The 19865-nt window shown below is 38.9% G+C and overlaps 1 protein-coding gene across 1 annotated transcript in view; it reads left to right on the top strand.

The window, feature by feature from the left end:
• The first annotated feature begins 9864 nt into the window (after nucleotides 1-9864).
• LOC106494053 (pinopsin-like) overlaps nucleotides 9865-19865 on the top strand; it is an 85861-nt gene continuing 75860 nt past the window's right edge. The window contains exon 1 of the mRNA XM_013954221.2: nucleotides 9865-10210. Within this exon, the coding sequence (XP_013809675.2) occupies nucleotides 9874-10210 (337 nt within the window). The 5' untranslated portion in view covers nucleotides 9865-9873. The remainder of the gene's footprint in view (nucleotides 10211-19865) is intronic.

Raw genomic sequence — 19865 nt, forward strand, 5'->3', positions numbered from 1 at the left:
AAATGAGGCACAGATGTTTCTGTTAGTTGAAGCATCATGTCTTCTGAGGGCACTACTAACTTAGTACCTGGATTTCTGAAAGTGTTCCTGTTGCTTTCCTGCCGATGGCCTAAGACTTTTGGGCATGAGGTGGGACTAATGAATGGAAAAGGCAACTTCAAAATAATCCAAAATAAGTGTGTAAGAAAGTGTAAAGCTACAGAAAGAATATTTTAAACCTTCTACATCGCTCAAAAGGAAAGCTACTGAAATGAGAAAAATTCTAGTCCTGCTAAGTTTGCCTCTCAGACATGCTACATAGAGTCCCTGAAGTTGCAGTACCCCTCAGTCACCCAAATGGGGAGATCACTGAGACTGGTTAGCAATGGAAGAAGGGAAGTGACCACATGTAGTCTTCACACACTGTGGAGTTAGGATTCAGCTGGGATCTGCAGTCTGCATCCAGACCCTGGGAAATGCTTCTCTGTCTCACAACTTAGAAGTATCTTTAGAATCCGCAGCTAAATTAAACACCATCAGGTTGTGACTTAGACATTCAAATGAAGTGCAAAAATGTGAAAGAACTTCTTGTAAGCATTTCAGAGCCTCTCAGAAGCCTAAGCAAAGTCACCCTAGAAGTGAGACACAAACTAAAAGACCTGTTTCACTGAATGGACGTGTTGCTATTGGTGCGATAGTCTAAGGACAGGTAAGACAGACAGTATAGCTGGAAAATTAGACAAGCTTTATGTACACAAGCCCTTGTCTCAAATACAGATAATATCTTTTATTAGACAATTTTGTAGATCATTATCTTGCTTGGATCACTGTAACAGTCACACAATAGTTGATAGACGTATTCTTTTTACAACAGTTTGTAAGACCTGCCTAAATTTTTCACAGCTATCAGTTCTGTCGGAGACACAAAGGGCTTGATTCAGTTGACTACCCACAGGTATCTAGTGTCATTTGAGATGCAATGGAGTATCTGGCGCATTTGCCAGTACAGGGCTGGCAAATACAACACACCATCTTTGGGAGACCCATACTCCTCTAGACTGGCAGGAGAGGGTTGAATGGGATACTCGGGGATGTCTCAAAAGGCATTAGATACCTCTGTATGGGTAACTGAACCCAGTGATTATTTCTAGATAAAGAAAATTGCATTTGACTACAAAACTCTGTGTTGACTTACGAGAAATACTCTTGCTCTACACTGTTCAGAAGGCATTTCAAAATCTTCTGATAGTTTTTTTTTGTGATGCAATATACTATTATCTCTTATTCCAAAACTAGAATGATTACATTATTGCATCTAGCCCTAAATTTTAGTAGTTGCTCTCAGAGTCTTATCTTCATATGCTTTGTGCAGAATAACGAGATTATGAGCAATTTCAGTCTTGGATTACCATCAGCTGTTCTCTCTCCAAAGTCACAAACCGTGAAATCTGTGCCATCCAAAACATCTAAATATGGAATTGAGGCCAATACATTTGTCATCTGCTGCCATTTTTTTGTAAGGAATCGACTATTTGGGTTTGAAGCTATAGTCTATGAGATATGGTGATACATCCAAGAATATTTTTATTTGATTTCAAGTATTTCCTGGTAAATACCTTTACAGTAAGGATTTTAAGAAGCATAAATGTTTGCAGCTGCGGACAGGCAGAAGGGAAGAGATTCTTATAGTTTCCCTTGTTTTATCACTGTCATGCAAAATAAAATGATTCTACTGACATCAAAACAACTACCTGACAAAGCTACGTTTCCACAGTAGAATAATGTGCCATGACTTTTCAGTTTCATTGTCTCTGGATATGCATCATGTGTCACAATATGCACAATATGCACAAATGTCACCACTCTATCATTGTGAGTTAAGCCAATAAAATGATGATGACTGAAGTAAATTTGAAGGCTTTTTAGTGAATCTGGGGAAAGGATCAGGAAACAGGATTTTTCGTTTGTTTCTTTTTTTGAGAGAGAGAGAGCTTCAGAACAAATGTTACTCCTAGTTCTGGGCTGATCTTGAGGAAGGGTAGACTGAGGAACAAAATGCAGAGCAAAACATCTTGGACTAATCTGGACTTTGTCATAGAGCAATGGGAAAGTTACAGTGATTGTAACTGAGGATAGTAAAAGCAGTTCCCACCCATGAGAACATAAGAAAGTAACTTACAGATCTCTTATGGTTTCTCAAATTTAAGGGCAACTTTTGAATGCAAGATATGAGCATCATATTGATACACTATCAACTTCACAGATGAATCCTAGTTCCCTGTCTGTCCACTTGGCTTACATATTGGTGGACACACAGTTCACCTTGCTACGCACCTCCGGCTGCTGTAGCAAGGGAGCTGTGTTGGTGAGTTCTTGGGCGTTGCTATGAAAAATGGTACAGATGTAGCTATTTGCATGCTTCATTTTAGGACAGTAGAGCAGGTGTTCCCAGTATTGCTCCCTGCATGATTCATTTACTGTCCCTTCTTCTGTATGATAGCAGAGCCTTTACTAAAACTCACAACATTTTTTGGAAGCAGGAGATAAGCAGGAGATTCATAAGAGCTACTGGCACTCCCCTGGCAACCTTTTAATTTTTGTCAAACAAAACAAGTAGTTTAAGTCAAAGGTCTCAGCAGAGTTTCTGAAGCACCAGCAGAGCCTCAGAACTGCAAACCCAAAGGGACCATCCGCAATATGGCAGCCTGTCTGCTCTTCCCCGGCACGGACTTGCAACTAGTGATGCCGCCAGACTGCTCTGAAGTATAAACTGTGAAACAAAGGGAGATTCACAGTAATGAATCAAGGAAGGAAATGGCCCAAAATTGTGTTGACAAAGATTTTTGCTGGTACAGACCGCTTTTTGAAAATTTCACTTTTCTTAAAAGTACTTGAAGGTACCTCAAAGTTCATAGAAGAAAAAGGATCTCCAAACCATGTTTTAACCCCTCTATCTTTTGTAACTGCTTTCACCTGAAGATGTATCCAGTACTGAAGTATAGTTTAACACCTGTAGAAGCACGTTTTCATGAAGTTTTAAAAAGCATTACAGTATGTGAATTTGATAGCTTTGTGTCATTTTGCAACTAGAAACCATAATGGAGAACTTTGGAGGTATGCCTTTTATAAGTGGCCTTGATCTTTTAGATTTTTAATTTTTAGTTAGCCATCTCTAAATGAGGTACACTCCTGGTCTCTCTCTGAGTGTGACATCAGCAGAGGTTTTTTGGTTTTTTTCCTGGGAGAAAGTTAGTGTACACTGAAGGTCTAATCAGTAAAACTGTGATGTATATTTTCTGAGGGTAGTGCTAATAGGTGCATTCGTGATTTATTTCATCGGATAATTCTTGGTTTATTTCATGAAATAGTTTTACTTAAGCTGAGTTTTGGAACAAAATATTATTTGTTATTTGTACAACAAATAATACCTAGGGGGTCTCAGTTTAGGCTTCCCCTAGGAAAGAGACTCCATAGCATAATTTTTACTGGGCTGTTTTTCCTGTAATAAATGCATCAGCTTGCCCATCTTTAAGGTAGAGAACTTGAAAAGCTGACAAGTGTGATTAGGTAAAAGGTTAAATCTAACCAAGGTGGAAAAACGGGACCACGATGATCACTTTACAGGCTTTAAATGTGGTCTGCAAATCTAAAAGACTTTTCAGAAGCTCAGCAAGAAACAGAGCTAAAAGATGTTCTGCAGAGCAGGGCATGCTCCAGAATATTTTTACTCTAGTGTATTTGTCCAGAGATTCATTCCCCCCATTTTTTTTTCTCCTGTAGAAAGAACACAGCAGTAGAAGTATAAAACAGTAGTAGCAGATAGTAGTAGTAACAGAAAGATACAGTATTACATAGTTTTCAAGCCACATGCTATTTTTTTGCGATAGATGTATTACTGAAAACACAGATTTCAGCACACAATGACGTTAGTTTTTGTTCGAGCTGTGAATGCTAAAGACCGGAAGATACACATGGAAAATACTGAGAAAGCAACCAAAAGATGTCTACACACAAGAAATGTCTGTTACGTCTTTGAGGATTTTTAAAATCGCATTACTAATCTACTGCGGAATAGGTATTTATATCTGTTTACTTAAAAAAAAAAGAGGAAAAAAACCATTCTTTCATAACAATTATGAGTGCAAAACGTGTGTAGCCCGACCTGTCTGTGCAGAAGCGCCCAAGGCCTGAGGATGCCCCGGCAGCGCCGGCGGGCGGTGTGAGCAGCGAGCGCGGTGCCGCAGGGGAGGCGCCCCGGGGGCTCGCCAAAACGCGGGGGCCCCGACGCGGCCGCTAACCCCGGCCGGGAGAGGGGGGAGGCCCGGGCTGCAGCGCCGCCCCGCCGCGGGGCGGGGCGGGGGGCGGGCTGCAGCCTTTTTTAATTTTTATTTTGTATTTATTTGTTTTCCCCCCTTCTTCCCAAAATCGCATGTCTTCGCAGCCCGCCTGGGAGCCTCCCCCGGGCGGAGCTGCCGCTGAGCATGCCTCTGCCGCAGGGACACCCAGGTGGGTTTGGGGGTTTTATTCCTTTGGTTGTTCCCCCCTTCCCCCAGCTTCTGGGTAATGGATGCAGGTGGATATTTCTTGCCGTTTTCTGTATTGCTTCTAGTTTTTCTTAAAAAAAAAAAGTGTAAAAAGTTTGTGAAGGTCAGGCAAAATCATAAAGGGGGATGTGGCCAGTGCTGTTTCTTCTTACTTGTTTTGGTTGAAGAGACTTGTGCTTTGGCTTGTGACAGGATTTAAAAGCTTGGGTCGGTTTGGGGTGTTGAGAGAAGGTTTTCTCTATTCACTCTGTTGCAGACCAGCAGGGATCTCAGTTAAGTCTTTAAAGAGACTTTTCTCATTGCTTCAGCTCAGTACTGGAATGGGTCTGTCTCATTTACTGTTGGAATGAAACTTGTCTGTGCTGCAAGTTCCTCTTCACACATTGGAGGATTTGTTTAACTTTTAAAATACTAAACACGAGTAGCTTTTATTTCAAAAGAAATGGTTTGGGGTCTTCTTACACTGCTTTACTACGCAGTTAAAGATTTCTCTTGAGTAAATAGTATAGCTTTCAAAGGTGGTGGGCTTCATAGCGTGTTCTGTAGTTATGTTGTTTTTGTTTTCATCTTAGCCTTTTTTATCAATGTGAATTCCTAAAAGTAAGTCTGTAAGACTGTGTGCAAGAGGTGCTCCCACAGACAGCAGGCTTTGGGAGCTGGGAGATATCTAAACATCTGGACCAAAGGCCCTTCTCTCTTTTGTAGATTACTTCTAATGACTTGTTTCTGGATCTTTTGATATCTTCTAGTGTTACTCAGGCATGAAAAAAATAGTCAAGAACAGATGGGAATTTTGTCTTCTGTGTTGTGAAGTCCCACACAGTCCCCCTTCTTTTATTTTTGTTTGCAAGAAGGATTACTTCAGGTGAGTCCTCTGGTTGTGGATACTTTTAATTATACTAATTTTGTTTGTCACCTGGAAGACAAGGTTTAGTGTATGAAACTTAAAATACAGTATTATTCCCTCCACAAATTAAACTAAATACTGCACTCCACAAATTCTGGCATCAGATCAAATAATTGATTCTCTTTTCATAAAATTCCAGCTGGGATTGATTTTGAAATCATAATATGAATAAGTGAATGAAAATCACTATTTCAAAATTTGATTTTAGTATGGACTCTAACAACAGGCTGAATAAGGCTGTGTGCATATGTAAATATAAGTTTTGTTTTTTAGCTCCTCTGTATCACAAGAGAATAATGTGATTTTTTTTTTATTTTTATTTTTTAGCGAAATGCTTTTGATGTTTGAATGTATTTTCTGGAATTTTATCATCTATTTAAAGTGAATTAAGCTTTTTTTTTTTTTGTCATTTTGCACAACTTTGCAAGGGAAGATGGTTAAGAATTGCCAATTAGAAATAAAGACTGAATTCATTTTGAAATACCCCACCCCTAAAACCTTAAAGCAAATTCATTCAATAAGTTGAGGCTTATTTGGAGGCAAAATGAGAAGGAAAAAAAAAACAGATTCATTGCTGCAAAATATTGCTCGAACTTACTAATGTGTGGTGGCAATACAAAAACAAGCCTTACACTCTCAGTATTAGTGTCTTTATTTCCAGAAGCTAATGTAACATCTTTTTTCTGACAGACAGCTTCAGAGAAAAAAAGCAAGCAATGATGCTGTCTTTAGATTACAAATGTCAGAATCTTTGTTAACAGATGAGGCTTTTAATAACTGATGACATTAAATGAACTTTTGGCCCCTTTTCACCATGTTTTGTATGTTTTTATTCTCACATAGACTCAAGCTCATACGAGGAGACAAACTGGCTGTTCGCTTATTTGTTTACCTTATTGCAACTGTAGGATTAAATTGGATGGATAAAGTTTTTTTTTTAAAACAAATTTATTGAGAAGTAGAATTGTCAGAATTAGGTAGAGTTCTGTCTAGCACATCATGAGTTTGCTAGAAATTGGGAGTGCTCGGTATGTCCTGTTAGAGCATGGAGATTGGGGAGTGCAGAGTGTCACTAGCAAGACAGGGTTATCGGAGCAAAGCAATCTCTATTAAACCAAAGTATGTGTTTGTAGGAGGGGAAAAAAAAATGAGTCTTCACGCACACAAGCCTGTCTTCATGTCTTCTTCAGTAATAATGTGTATTATTCAGTTTAATGCTAATATTAAGTTAGAATTAGACCAGTTCTTTCAAAGAGTTTGCATGGAAGTTTAGAAGATTTTTTTTTTTTTGAAGTCTGAATTTGGTTTGTACTTTATCCAAAGAACTTTATACATGCTCTTCTAATATGAGACTTAATCTCTACACAGTGCAGTTCTTCAGACTTTCCTTTGTAAAATCCCCATCTCTTGTTAAAGTTCTTGCAAAACTTTTCATAGCAATCTTAGTGTGTCCATTTTATCCTCGTTTAATTTCGATTGGCAGCGTGGCTTGACCTTCACAGTTTAAGTAGTAACTTTTAAAAATGTATCTTACACTTAATTACCAGGGGCTGCTCCTTTTGCCTAAGCATTGAGGCATCATTCGCATGTGCACTGGGGCAGAATTCATCGTGCGGGATGCAGAAGTCAGATGCCTCACAGGCCAAAGTGCCTGTCCTGCAGGCACTGAAGAAATGATCTCCACAGTCAGTTTTGCCTGCACACCTCATGTTAGATTGCTAAATTTCAGTCAGCTGAATCCCACCTAGCGAACACATCCTTTACAAACACATAAATATAAGCTCTTAATATATGTTTATAAGAATCCAATATTTATTTAACTGTCTATAAAAGATTCATATTTTATTATTTTTATGTTGAGTTTAGTAGTGATACATATATAAAGTTAGTCATATTTCCTAAAGGAATTAAAACCTTCAGCTTTGTCTAACTCCAAGGTCATGGTGCCTTAACAATAATGTTATACTCATATAGTTCAAACCCTCTGCCTGTGGTTATTCTGGTGAAGTTAATTCCCACATAGAAACATTTATGCTCATATACAGTAATCTTTGCTGCACGTTATTTAGGTGTAACCAGTTCAGCCTGGAAAAATTACATCTGTAACTGAATTAATCTGTTTGTAAATCAGACTTAAGTCCCTGCAAATTTTGAATCCAAATTCTGCAATATGCTTTTAAGAGGAGCAGATAGGACTGACCTTGGTTGCCATCTTCAAAAAACAGTGATATGTGAACAGATTAAACAAAATTGTCTTGAAAATAATGGAAAAATAATAGATTAGTTTGTTAGAAGCTTAGGTATAAGCAGAATTATAAAAACATGCACAAATGATTCCTTGTTCTGTTTGTTTTTACTGTACATTCTCTTTTTCCTGTGAATTATTTCTTCTGAATCTCTGCTTCAGCCCAATGCCACAATGCTTTTTTCCTCCAAAAATATTGCAGCTGTTTGCCTTTTCAATCATGCAGTTAGTGTCTGAGAAGCACTCAGCGTCATACTTTTGATCATTTTTCTCACATTTGTGTTTTGTTCCACTAAACTTTCATTCTGTTCTTTTAAGCACAGTATAAGTAAATTTAGAGTTTATTCTCAGTGAGTCCCAGTCAGTTTCTTTCCATAACCTGCAACCAGAACTGGAAAGAAGATATTTAAAAAGAATGGTAGGATGAGGATTTTAAATGTTCTTCCAGAACATTTGAGAAACCTTACCAATCCAGATGACTCTGTCTTTCCTAAATGGGAGGGAAAAGTCAAAAGCATCAGCTTTTCAGACTGTAAATGACCAAAGAGTATAAGGTCTCCTGTAAAGTGTACATAATTTATTCATCACAGGACAAATTTAAGACAGGTTGTGTATATTAGAGTTCAAAATCACTGCATTGATGAGGTATATTTAGCACAGTGACTTTGTGAAAGTAAAGAAATAGAAGAAATACTTGTTATAAAGATAAAAAGGTGTGGTACACAAAGGTATGATAAAAGGGGGGGGGGGAACAACCTTCAGTAGACTCTGATGGACTCTTTCATCTTTCCATTTGGTTAATGCATCTTTTCTACAAGACAGTTTCCAAAAAGCAGTAGTTAGGAGTAATAGAGAAGATATTTGAAATGTGTGTCATTCTTTTTGAAATGTGTGTCATTCTAAGGAGTGCGTGACTCCTGAAAAAGAAGTTTTCATATTTTTTAATTCAGAAAACTGTGGATATCATGCACTGAAAAATGGAAATTCTTATATATATCTACCTCCATTTAAAAAAAAATGTCTGTGCAGAATTTGTCTGCAGCTGTGGAGAAGACTGGCTAAGCAGTTAAAAATCTAAGCACTTTGCTATTGCTTCACAAAATACATGCACATTGTATTCATTGCATATGGATATCCAAATTCATGTCTCTGGTAGGAAAGATAGGTGAAGCTTTGGGAACTTGGCTGTTTTATAGATAGTGAAGGAGAACATCTGTCCACTGGCAAATGTGGGAGAAGTGAAATTGATATCATGGCTCTGCCAACCTTTTGTAAGCACATGAAAGTTTCAGTAGCTGCACTTGAAATTATTCTTTCTGGGTGAAGAAATAACTGGTCCTGCTCCTAAATTTTGGGGTTTTGGGGGGCATTTCAATTAAGCCCTAACCAAGACTAAAGCTTCACTAGGTGCGGGTTAACTAAAGGCAGAAAAAGCTTCCTCTGAAGCTGTTGCAAAAGACATGTCTTACCATGCCTTTTCTCACCTGAGGAACTTGACTAAAAAGGTGTAAACAGCCTTATCCAGGCTAAACTGTAAGCCAGGGAAAAACTATTTAGAATATCCAAGGAAACTTTAACAGACTGATTTTTCTGTTGAAAATCAGAGTGAAAACTAAAAAGACTGAGATACAGTTGTTAAAATTCAATGAGGGGGTAGCTGTAATTAAATAATGTGCCTAGTTTGGTCTTAATATGGAAAGAGTTGTTTTGTTTTTACCATGTGTTTTCTTCTCTTTTGTCAGAAAGACCCCCATTGTCAGAAGAAACAATGGGTGATGCTGGAACTGACTGGTAGCCAACTGCTGGTGGCGCTTTGCTCTGAAGGAAGAGACCATGTTCAAGCACCTTTTTAAGACATCTTCTGTTTTAAGCCTCCAAAAAGATCATCTAACATAATACTAGATTTAAATAGCAAAGCTGAATTTGAGGTGATTGCTCTCTGCTTGATTTTGCTGCCTTGGAGATCTGTGCAAAATTGACCACTGAATAGACAGTGTAGTAAAACATTCATGTGTTGCAATACAGTATTTCATGTCTGCATTAACATCAAAGAACTACCTCAGATGAATGAAGATCACAAGGATTGTTCATGAGATGATTTGAATTGTAATGGAGGGACACTTCTGTGAAACTGCTAGAGGACTTCAGAGTAGGGCATCTGACTTCTCTGTCTTCTTCTACTTGTTTCATATTCAGAAATGAACCGCACTTGGACACACAATATGAGCTTTGGTGCACCTACAGACCCTGCTGAGCCAAGGACTGGACTCTCACGAAACGGGCACACAGTAGTGACTGTATTTCTGGGATTTATCTTGTTTTTTGGTTTCTTGAATAACTTGGCTGTCCTCATCCTCTTCTGCAAATTTAAAACCCTTCATAACCCGGTCAACATGCTCCTCCTGAACATCAGTGTCGGTGACATGTTAGTGTGCATCTCCGGCACGACCCTCAGTTTTGTGTCTAACATCCATGGCAAATGGATCGGAGGGGAACACGGCTGTAGGTGGTATGGCTTTGTCAACTCCTGCTTTGGTAAGCTTTCACTGACACTTCTCTTACACTATTCTTTTTAATGCTAGTGCTTGAACTCAGGCAGGTAGCTGACTACTGCTCTGTGGTAAATAGAAGGATGGTTTGCTTGCCTGTCTTATGGTAAGACCCAAGTGAAATACATGGTTAAAAACATTTTACCCAAAGACTTTACAAAGGAATAGTCCAGAGCTGATAAACACTCCCTAACATATCCCATTTTTGAAATGACTTATTTTTAAGAGCAAAAAGTGGCATCCAAAAAGAAGCAAGCCTCTGGAAGGAGGACTTTGACTAGCTATATGAACAAATACAGCGCTTCCCTCTTTTTCAGCAAAATCTCTGTCAACAGGCAGCTACAATCCCTTCAGTGCTGCCTCTATAACAAACCAAGCCTCCTGAAAGTATTCCATTTACCATCTGTAATTATCTATCAATCTGTGATATGAAATCCCTCTTGTTCCAAATAATGACAGTTTTCATCTTTTGATACTTTCTGTTCTCCCCCAAGCAAAATCTTTATTTTAAAATTAGATGCTTGCAGAGTCAATAACAAATGAAGTCATAGAAATAGAAATCTTCAACATGTGTATCAAAAGCCACAACAAAATAATATCTTGACTTTTTTTTTCCTATCCAGTCAGAACTTTTCCTGCAACTGGTTTGCTGTGTTAGATATGAATCTTTTTAACTGAAGATTATTATTAGAAAAACAAGACAGAACTAAAAAGCACAGTCAGAGGGCAACCTTCATCCCTCCAAGGTGGTCCAGGCTGCGAGGGCAGGGCCAGGCACATTCCTGCGTCTCATCCCAGCCTGGAGCTGCTGTGCATCTAACACAGGCACTGTGTCTCCAAACCTGCATTTTTTACCTGAATTTTAAGGTCTCTCTCTGTGCAGTGGTGTGCTCACTGGTACCCTTCTCTTCCTCAAGCTCATGCTCCAGTAATGACAGTTATTTAAGATTGTCAGCTTCCACTGGGAAATTGCTGCTGTGCTGGAAGTGAGCTCTCAGGAGTTAGCAGTGTTTTGTAATACAAAAACACAGACCTTAAAGATCCAAAAATACACCCTGGTATCAAGAATACCTTGGCTTTTTTATTTTTTTTTATTTTGTTTTTGTTTTAATTTGTGCAGGTCAGAATGGGAAGTCTTCTCATTCCCTCTGTCACTTCCACTTTTGTGAGTCATTAGGTTACTGAAATAGACTCCTGTTCCTTGAGTTGTTTGGGGTTTTGGCATACAGCTTTCTCTCAATAACTTGGAGGAAAATGTTTGCAGAAGAGTCACAGGGGGTTTTGCCTGTATTCCCCAAGCCCTCTGTTATCCCTGTCTTCATAACTATGGGAAGAATTGAGAGCTGAATATTTTAGTCACTAGTCTTCTTGGGGAGGAAAGAATTAGGACTGTATTTTCCTCATCCTTTGATTTATTCTCTTTTTTATTATTTAGGGGTGGGATGGGAAGGTAACGTTTGAAGGGAGGAGAAAAAAGTATGTATTCAAAGGATTAGAAGAAGTGTGTCAAAAATGCTCTTAGAGCCTATTTGCTTCTGTCAGAATACCTGTTTGTTACCACCTCAGTTCCAGTGGAATTAAAATAATGAATGAATAAGTTTTTCTCATGGATGAACTTGCTTATCGAATAATTCTTTGGAGCCAAATCTACTGTATAAATCAGATGGATGTCAGGAGAGCAGATTTCTATGCTGTAGTGATACCTGTGTTCATGTGAGAGTTTCTGTTATAATTCTTAAAATTGGTTAGATCTTCAAAGAACAAGCAAGTAAATGAAAACTTAAAAAACAGAATGCTAAGGAGCAAGATGATGAATTTAATTGGAACACATCCAGTGAGGTGACTTCTACTCCTCTGAGTTGTTATACTAATGCCAGCAGGGGATCTTGGGTGGCTGAGGCAGCCAGAATGCAGATTATTTTTGAACTGTGCACATGAAAACTTTTCATGACCGTGTTAAAAAAAAATTCTTTTAGAATTCCTTTCTGGAAGGCATGCAGTGCTCACAATATTTTTCTTTTTCCAGTGCTTATAAAGGGCATACTGAAGGAGTTCTGTTGCAGAGTTATAATTAAAAAAACACACACTATACACTAGAAGATAACATGAGTAAAAGCAAATAATAGTAGGAGATTGCTTAACATTTATGCATCTTACAGACAGCTTGTATCTGCAGATGAATACCACTGATCTTTTTTTTTTTTTTTGAATTTATGTATTCCAAAATGTGCTTAAAAAAAGAGCTAATGCAGGTGTGCAGTAAGGTATATAATAAAGTATATAAACTTTTTGTTTGTTTGTTTTTGCATCCAGTGTGTGCTGTAAGCGTCATACACTGAGCAATATAAAAGAAACATGTAAAAAAACATAAATAGCAAAACTGTATAGATTAGGAGGAGAAATTTGTTTCTTTTACATACACTTTCATGCAATCCTTTAGCTATTCTTCCAAAAAAACATTGCACATTTTCCATTTAATGAAAATTGGCTTACACTCGTTTATGCCTCATCTCTGGTTTTGGCGTGTCAAGGCCAAGACGAACTGTTCTAATGTTAGGGGTGCGGAAGAGAGAGGGAGTGTGGTAGGAAAGATAATTAAGAAGAACTGAAGTTTAACATCAAGCTTTTTAAGAATAAACCTTTTAAATTCTTATCTGTTGCTTTTTTTTTTTTTTTCCCCCTCGTGGACAAGGTGTATATCCTACTAGGACAGACGTCAATATAGGACCAGGATTTCAGCTGCTGTTAAACAAAGTAATTTCATTAACTTCAGTGGAATTGCACTCTCTTATACCAAGTGGATACATACTTTTTTTTTTTTTTTAACTGCACTATAACTAGTGGATACTGAAGTATAACTACTGTACAACTGTAGTATAGTACTACACCATAGATAAATTTGAAGTGGAATACTAAACTTGATGACCTGGTGAGTATTTGATGAGGTGTAAAACACGTCTAAGTCAATTTCAAAGTGTTAAAACATTTTAAAATCCTCTTTAAATCTTTTAAAAGACTGAGAAGGACTGAATTTTTAGTGATTATTTTGTTCCTTCCCACTTTATTTTGTGATACTCTGAAAGCCCCTTCCTTCTTCCTGTTTAAGGTCAAATTGAGAGTGAAAGTGTTCTCCAACAGGTCCCCGGCCTGGATGAAACCTGAGCCAGTGCAAGTAGGAAACTGAGATTTGTTTCAAATTTAAATGCATGGCAATAGATTAGTCTTTTTGCCTGAAGTGTCTTATGTTTCTTAAAATTACACAACTGTTTCCCTGGGAGGTGATCTGGAAAGCAGAGCTCATTCTTCTCCCAGGAAAATTGGCAGTACAATATACTTTGCTGTCACTTAGGGTGGAATCAAGGTGTAAGTCCTTTACAGGGCAGTCCAGGGCACTGCATTGCCTACACCAGACACCTGGGAGTCATGAACTGAGAACCAGCACTGGGGGGTTACCATGGGCATCATGGCAAAAAGAAAAGTGTAAGCGTTCTGTTTATTTACTTGCTGGTTTCTAAAAGTGTCTGTTTCATGATTTCAAGCCATTCTCTGAAAGCAGAAGATTTAGAAACTGATGGAAAGTGTGGATTCTGATCAATAAACATGCAATGAGGATTTCAAGGAGACTGTTAATATCATGGGCTTGCTATAGAAAGGTTAGAGTTGCTGTGCATTAGGAGTGGAACTGCAGGAGGAACAACGTGGGCTGTTCACATCATAAATGATTTTATCCTGGTGCTTGTGCATGTTTGCAGCTCTGTCAAGTAGGTCACTGCAGTGGAAACTGCACATGCCACCGAGTTGGGGAAATGGATGGATTTGCTACATTCACTCCCATTACCCACCACTTAACCACGGTTTGACAGGCTTATGGTTATAGATTTAAACAAACATGTGAAGGGACACATGTGCAGGACACATTTTCCGAGCTGAACTCTGAGTAAACTTTGAAAGCAGGCTGAAATATGAATTGTTAAATATAGCGTGAACTGATTAAGCATTAGATTTTAATTTAGGGAAAATAATTTACTTAGTAACACACTCCCATAGAGACCATATACACAAAAAGTGATATCCTGTCCTAAAATTAAATTTGTCGTGCAGCTTTGACCATCTCACTTGTAGTTTCTCCAATGACCTATTAAGCACTTCAAATCTCTGGATAGCTGAAAACTTTCAGAAACGTTTCATCCTTTCTCAAGATAGTATGGATTTTTACACAAATGTAGACTTCCCAGACACATAGGACAGTCAGAATTTGAGCTTGGATGACTTTTGGAGTTCATTTTCAGAACTGCTACTTTATGCCATATCAGCATTAAATATTCAATAGATTAATTCACATGGGAAAGATGAAGCCTTCCGCAGCTCAGGGAATCCAGCACCAGATTCTAATGCTGGCAAGCTTCAAGGTACTTTGCTAACAAGGATGTTTTTGTGACTGCTGAACTCTTAGCTCGTATTTTTAGGTGTCTACTGATTGTATGTTTTCTCTGTACCTCAGCTCTCATGGTAATTAAAACACCTGGCTGTTTGCCTGAGAAGTTGATTCCAATATTTCATTTTAAAAAATGTACAAAATTCAGACTAGTGTTGTGTCAGTGAGCATCGCTATGCAAGAGGGCATAGGCATGCCTCTGCCATGAGTAACCTGTGCACTGTGAGGCCATGTCTTCCAGGTCCGCATACTGCCTTTGCCCTATATCAAGGGGAGTGCTACATCCTGAAACCTGTTCAAACTGAGGTAAAGCACATATATATCTCTATGTGTTTTGCCAAACCAAAGTCCTATCTAAATAAGGAGGTCAAAACGAATCTTTTAAGAAATGCCATCATAACCAGCTATGTGGGTAGATAATCTTTTAAATCACATTAAAGCAGTTGTTGATCTAGTCCCTTGCGAACACACTGAATGAAAAACAGAACTGCTCATGGTTTTGTTTTAAACCTGAGTGGGAAAATTTCTTTGTGACCTTTAATGAATAATTTTCCTCTTAATCTTTTGCCTTGATTTTTATATGCTTTGGCCTAGATTCGCTGTACTAAGCTAAGGCACTTTAAATTTAGAGATAGACATCTAGTGTAGCGTAAGATCTTTGCTTATAAGATGCAGTTAAGATTCCAGGTGAAATGACTGGCTCTTTTTTTGTGAAAATAGATGTTTGTCCAGGAGCAAAGCCGTAATCATGCTTGGCTTGGTCCTGCAAGAGCTTGAGTCTTCTGAGCCCTGATAGTGCAAAAATTCACCTCCCAGTCTGAAACCACACTTTTTAGTTCCTTGACTGGCCACTGAACATGGATAGTTCCTTTCTCAGATGGGCTTAGGATGTGATTTAAAGTAATCTATCTATAAATAAAGCTGACAGCAAGCACAACTAATCAGTAACATTTAAGAAAACTTAGTTCTGCCTTGGGCCTCAAAAGTGTTCTCTCTTTGAAGTGGTTAGACTCTGTTATGTCTGCAGCTAACATTACCTGTGCGAGCTTTCCTAGGTGGTAGTTCTATATCAGAAATACGCTACTGTTTTAAACAGAAGGGAAAAGAAAAGGGATCTAACCAGAGAGAATACATCAAAGGTGCCTCCAGTTCCTTTATCTAGAAAAGGAGGAATATTGTTGTTACCTAGAGGGCTCTACTTATTTTGGTGTAGTGTTATAGTTGATACTTTGTCCTGGATTTTTTTCCACTTGAAGTGCCTGATATCCTCCTAGACTGTATAGTAAATGGAAAAAAATAGGGACTTCTTGAGAAGACACAGATAACATGTAATCTGAATTCCCCTTTGGCATCCCTTCTCTAGGGGGCTGCAGTTAGACTGCCCTTCTTTTTATTTAACTAATTAGTTGATGAGGTAACTTTATATTATTAAATATGCTTGAGAGAGCCACATTCACGTGGAAATATGAACTGCTGAACCCCTTGGGAACAGATATGGGAATCATCTGACTAAAACCAGACATTTTCCAATCCTCCAGGCTTCTTTTATAATCAATAGAAAAACAAATAGGCACTGCCAGCATGCAAATTGCTTGATGTATTTGAGATGTTCTCTTTAGGGTGAGATGAGTTGTGTCCTAGAAGTGCCTCTTTATCTCCGCTGGCTATGGAAAGGAGCCCAGGATGACAAGCTCAGGAGTAGATATCTGTTCTGTACCTCCCTGAAGTCATGAGATGACCCTCACAAGTAGGGCACTCGTTGCTCCTTCTGCTTCCTTTCCTTTACACATCTTTCCTTATCATCCCCTCTCCACTTGAGCATCCTCTTCCAGGGTGCTGGATTTGTTTCTGGTTCCTGTAGGCGTTACACACAGCACAATGTTTAAATCACTTGGAATAGTTGCCCAGGAGTGGATATTTGGCAAGCATTTGCCTTGTTTCCGTGAAGAGATGCCCGAGTCCTTCATCAGAACATGATCTGACATTCATCATGTAGGCAACATGCTGTCTGCTCTTCCCACAGGTAATTTGAAGAGCACAGCTATTGGGCTTTTATGTGCAATTTAAATGCTTGAAGCAGACTGTCACCTCTGAAATTAAAAAAAAGAAACTTAGGCAAGGAATCATATTGTGCAGAGAAAGTGGAAATAGAAGGCTTTTGTGGTGCTTTGAACATTAATCCTGAAATCAGAGACCTCACTGTGGGAGGTGCTTTAACACCAGTTTAGGATAAGAGAAGATTTTGCATTTATTAGGGCAGAGCATCACCTAAGGTCTCATTCAATCTGCTTATGTTTTTTATATGCTTGCAGACTGTGAACGTTGATCCAAACAATGTCAGATCAAGCTGTATAGTGCATAGTCTATGTCTGCATTACCACCCCAGGCTGTTTCCCACCCACTGGATCTGGGCATGTTCCTCAACCCCGTCTCGACACCCATTGTGATGGGACTGTGGGGTGCACCAAAATCCCCCCCTTCCGTCCTCCTTCCCTCTCCTGGCTTTCCACACACAGGGAAGTCAAGCACGTGGCTCAGACAGGAGCTAGAGCGGGTGCTGAACAGCCATAGCTGATGCCCTTCAGCACGCACCGGCAGGCAAGCAGAGATTAAGTCACCAGGTTTTCCTATGTCAGCCAATGTTGATGTTTTCTGCCGTCTTTTGTCGTATGATAATCTAGAGACTATTTTCCTAATCCTCTGACAAAAAAAAAAAGAAAAGAAAAAGACAACAAAAAACATGCAGAGATTTCAACAGGGAAGGGTGGAAAGCAGCTTGTGTGTGTTTGGATGTGTGTAGAAAAACCAGCTAGTTTCCTAGAAGGAGGGACAGAAACGTAGAAGAATTTGATAAGGAAATCAATAACTTCTTTGGCTTTTCTTGTGCATTATTCCTGGCTGTCCCCATGACGTCGACTGTTGCTTTGTACAAAGTGTGCTGCCCGTGCCCAAAGACAGTTTCTGTGATGGGCAGGAGGCTACAAATCTCCATCTAGATTTGAAGCATCCTCCTTGAGGTTACATTGCTAGGCATTTTAGCCACATGTTGCAGAATGCTAGGGACAAGGAAATACACAAATAACATGACTTTACATAGAGCCCTGGAAGGGGCTTAAGGGCAAAGACCACGCAGATTTCTTGCAAAATTATCCTGACAATGAACTGAGAATTAAAGATCATGGCTATAAGCTTGTATGAGATGGCAGAACAGCGTTACTGGCAGAGTTAAGCTTAATCAGTTGTGTTTGCAGACCCTCTTCCCTAATCCTGGGTCATGGCATTAACCTGGACAATGCTATGTCTGATGTTGGTTTTCTAACATCACTTTAGGAAAAAGCAGAAACCAGCTGTGTCCTTAGTCAGGCCACATATATGTGAAGAAATATGTTATTAAAATGTAGCTGGTTCTCTGGGCACTCAGTGGGTAGAAGTAAATAAAATAGGCCCCGGTGAATAAGCAGTATTCAGTCAGAAAAAGTACATCCGAGCACGCTGGAGTTCGCTTTTAAAAGGCTATTAAATCATATTCTATTGAGCTCTGTATATATATGGTAACCTCTATTAACTCTTAAGACTGTCTGTGTGCTGTCAGACCTAAATAGAATTGCATATTTTTTTGTAAAACTTTTAAATTTTCCTTGTAGTCCCTGTAATCTACTAGAGAGAAGATATTATCTCTGGCTATTTAAATCCAAGTTATATACCTAGTGTCTTTTTCTTAACTGAAGACATTCATTTTCTCTGTCCATTCCTTTTAGAAAGCATTTAGGTTGAATGCTGTGTAATAAAAGAGATATTGGCATAATTCCAGATAAAGACACAGTAATAGGTAATAACTAGCAATTTACTTTTTTTCCCTTTTTTCTCAACTGTGTCCAGTACCTCACACTTAAAGTAATCACCAGGGTTTTTTTCTGTTAGTTTGTTTGCCGCTTTTCTCATTAAGAATGTCTATTAAGATGAGAAAATCATTTGCAGTAGTTTGTTAATGGAGTGTCTGGTTATGGAAAAATAAGTTTCTTTGAAAGATGGAGCTACTCTGTTTAGATTAGTATTTTTCTAAGTAGCATCAGTAGCTGAGAAGCTGTTTTTGAAGCTGGAGATTGAGTAAATGACAAATAAGCTAATAACTGAAGCCTCTATTGATTCACAAACCACTTATTGTTTCTCTAGATTTCACAGTCAATATGATTTATTACATATGTAGTGCAAATTCCTCCTATTGCAGGAAAGTGTGTTCGTTCATTTGTTTGTTTGTTTGGAATACTAAGTGAAAATGACCTCTGGCTGCTGTAAATTTTTCCCTAATTGATACAGGCAGGATGAGCTTTTGTTATCAGCAGACAGTAAATGCTAGGGAGTGTCACGCCAGGTAGCTGCTTCATTACACTGACATCCCGCTGTTATTTTTCTATTAAGCGTCCATGTTTTTTGACTACTACAGGAGAGACCATCTCTCCCAGTGCTGCGCAAGGCTGGTGAGGGGCAGGAGAGGCAGCTGAGCTGGAGCTCATTAGATACCCGTGGAAAGGATTGGCTGCCAGGACAATTTCTCTGTCATTGCCTCCCTGCCTGTCACGGCCTGTTTTTGTTCATTTTCTGGAAGTACCACAAGGTCTATCTCTACAGCCTTTGCCAGGCATCTGAGGGGTGGTGGTTTATTATGGGTCTCATCTCTCAAAGATACTGGGCTTTCTCGTGGCTTCAGAGAAGGGTGCTCAGCAAGTCACAGGGTGAAGCCTTAGGTTCAGAGGTGGTGTCGACCTCCCCCTCTTGGTTCTCCATGCTCTAGTTAGTAATTCCTCCAGTCAAGGTCATCTGGGCACTATCTGTTAAAATGGTTGTTTTATTACACTGCCAAACTTCAAGTGCTTCAGCTGGAGGTTTTCATGCCAGCTATCAGCCTCAGGCTCAATTGCTGTGGAAAATTTCAGCCAACAATGCTTCCTAAAATGTGGCAAAATTACATTGTTATGTCTTCTGTTCACAGTTTCTTAAACCTGTTTCACATTCAACATTGCCAGGCCATGTGTTAGCAATGCAGTCTCATCCTATGGTCATATACAAGCTTTTACTATCCTTTATGAAAGCAAAGCAGACAGAATGCAGAAGTCTAGTGGCTCCCTGGGCTAACCTGTAAGTCTTTACACATATTCAGTAGTGTTTTATTAGAGACAGATATTTACCAGGTGCTGATCCTCTATTT

This window comes from Apteryx mantelli, chromosome 1, assembly GCF_036417845.1.
Source record: "Apteryx mantelli isolate bAptMan1 chromosome 1, bAptMan1.hap1, whole genome shotgun sequence".
In the NCBI taxonomy this organism is placed as follows: domain Eukaryota; kingdom Metazoa; phylum Chordata; class Aves; order Apterygiformes; family Apterygidae; genus Apteryx; species Apteryx mantelli.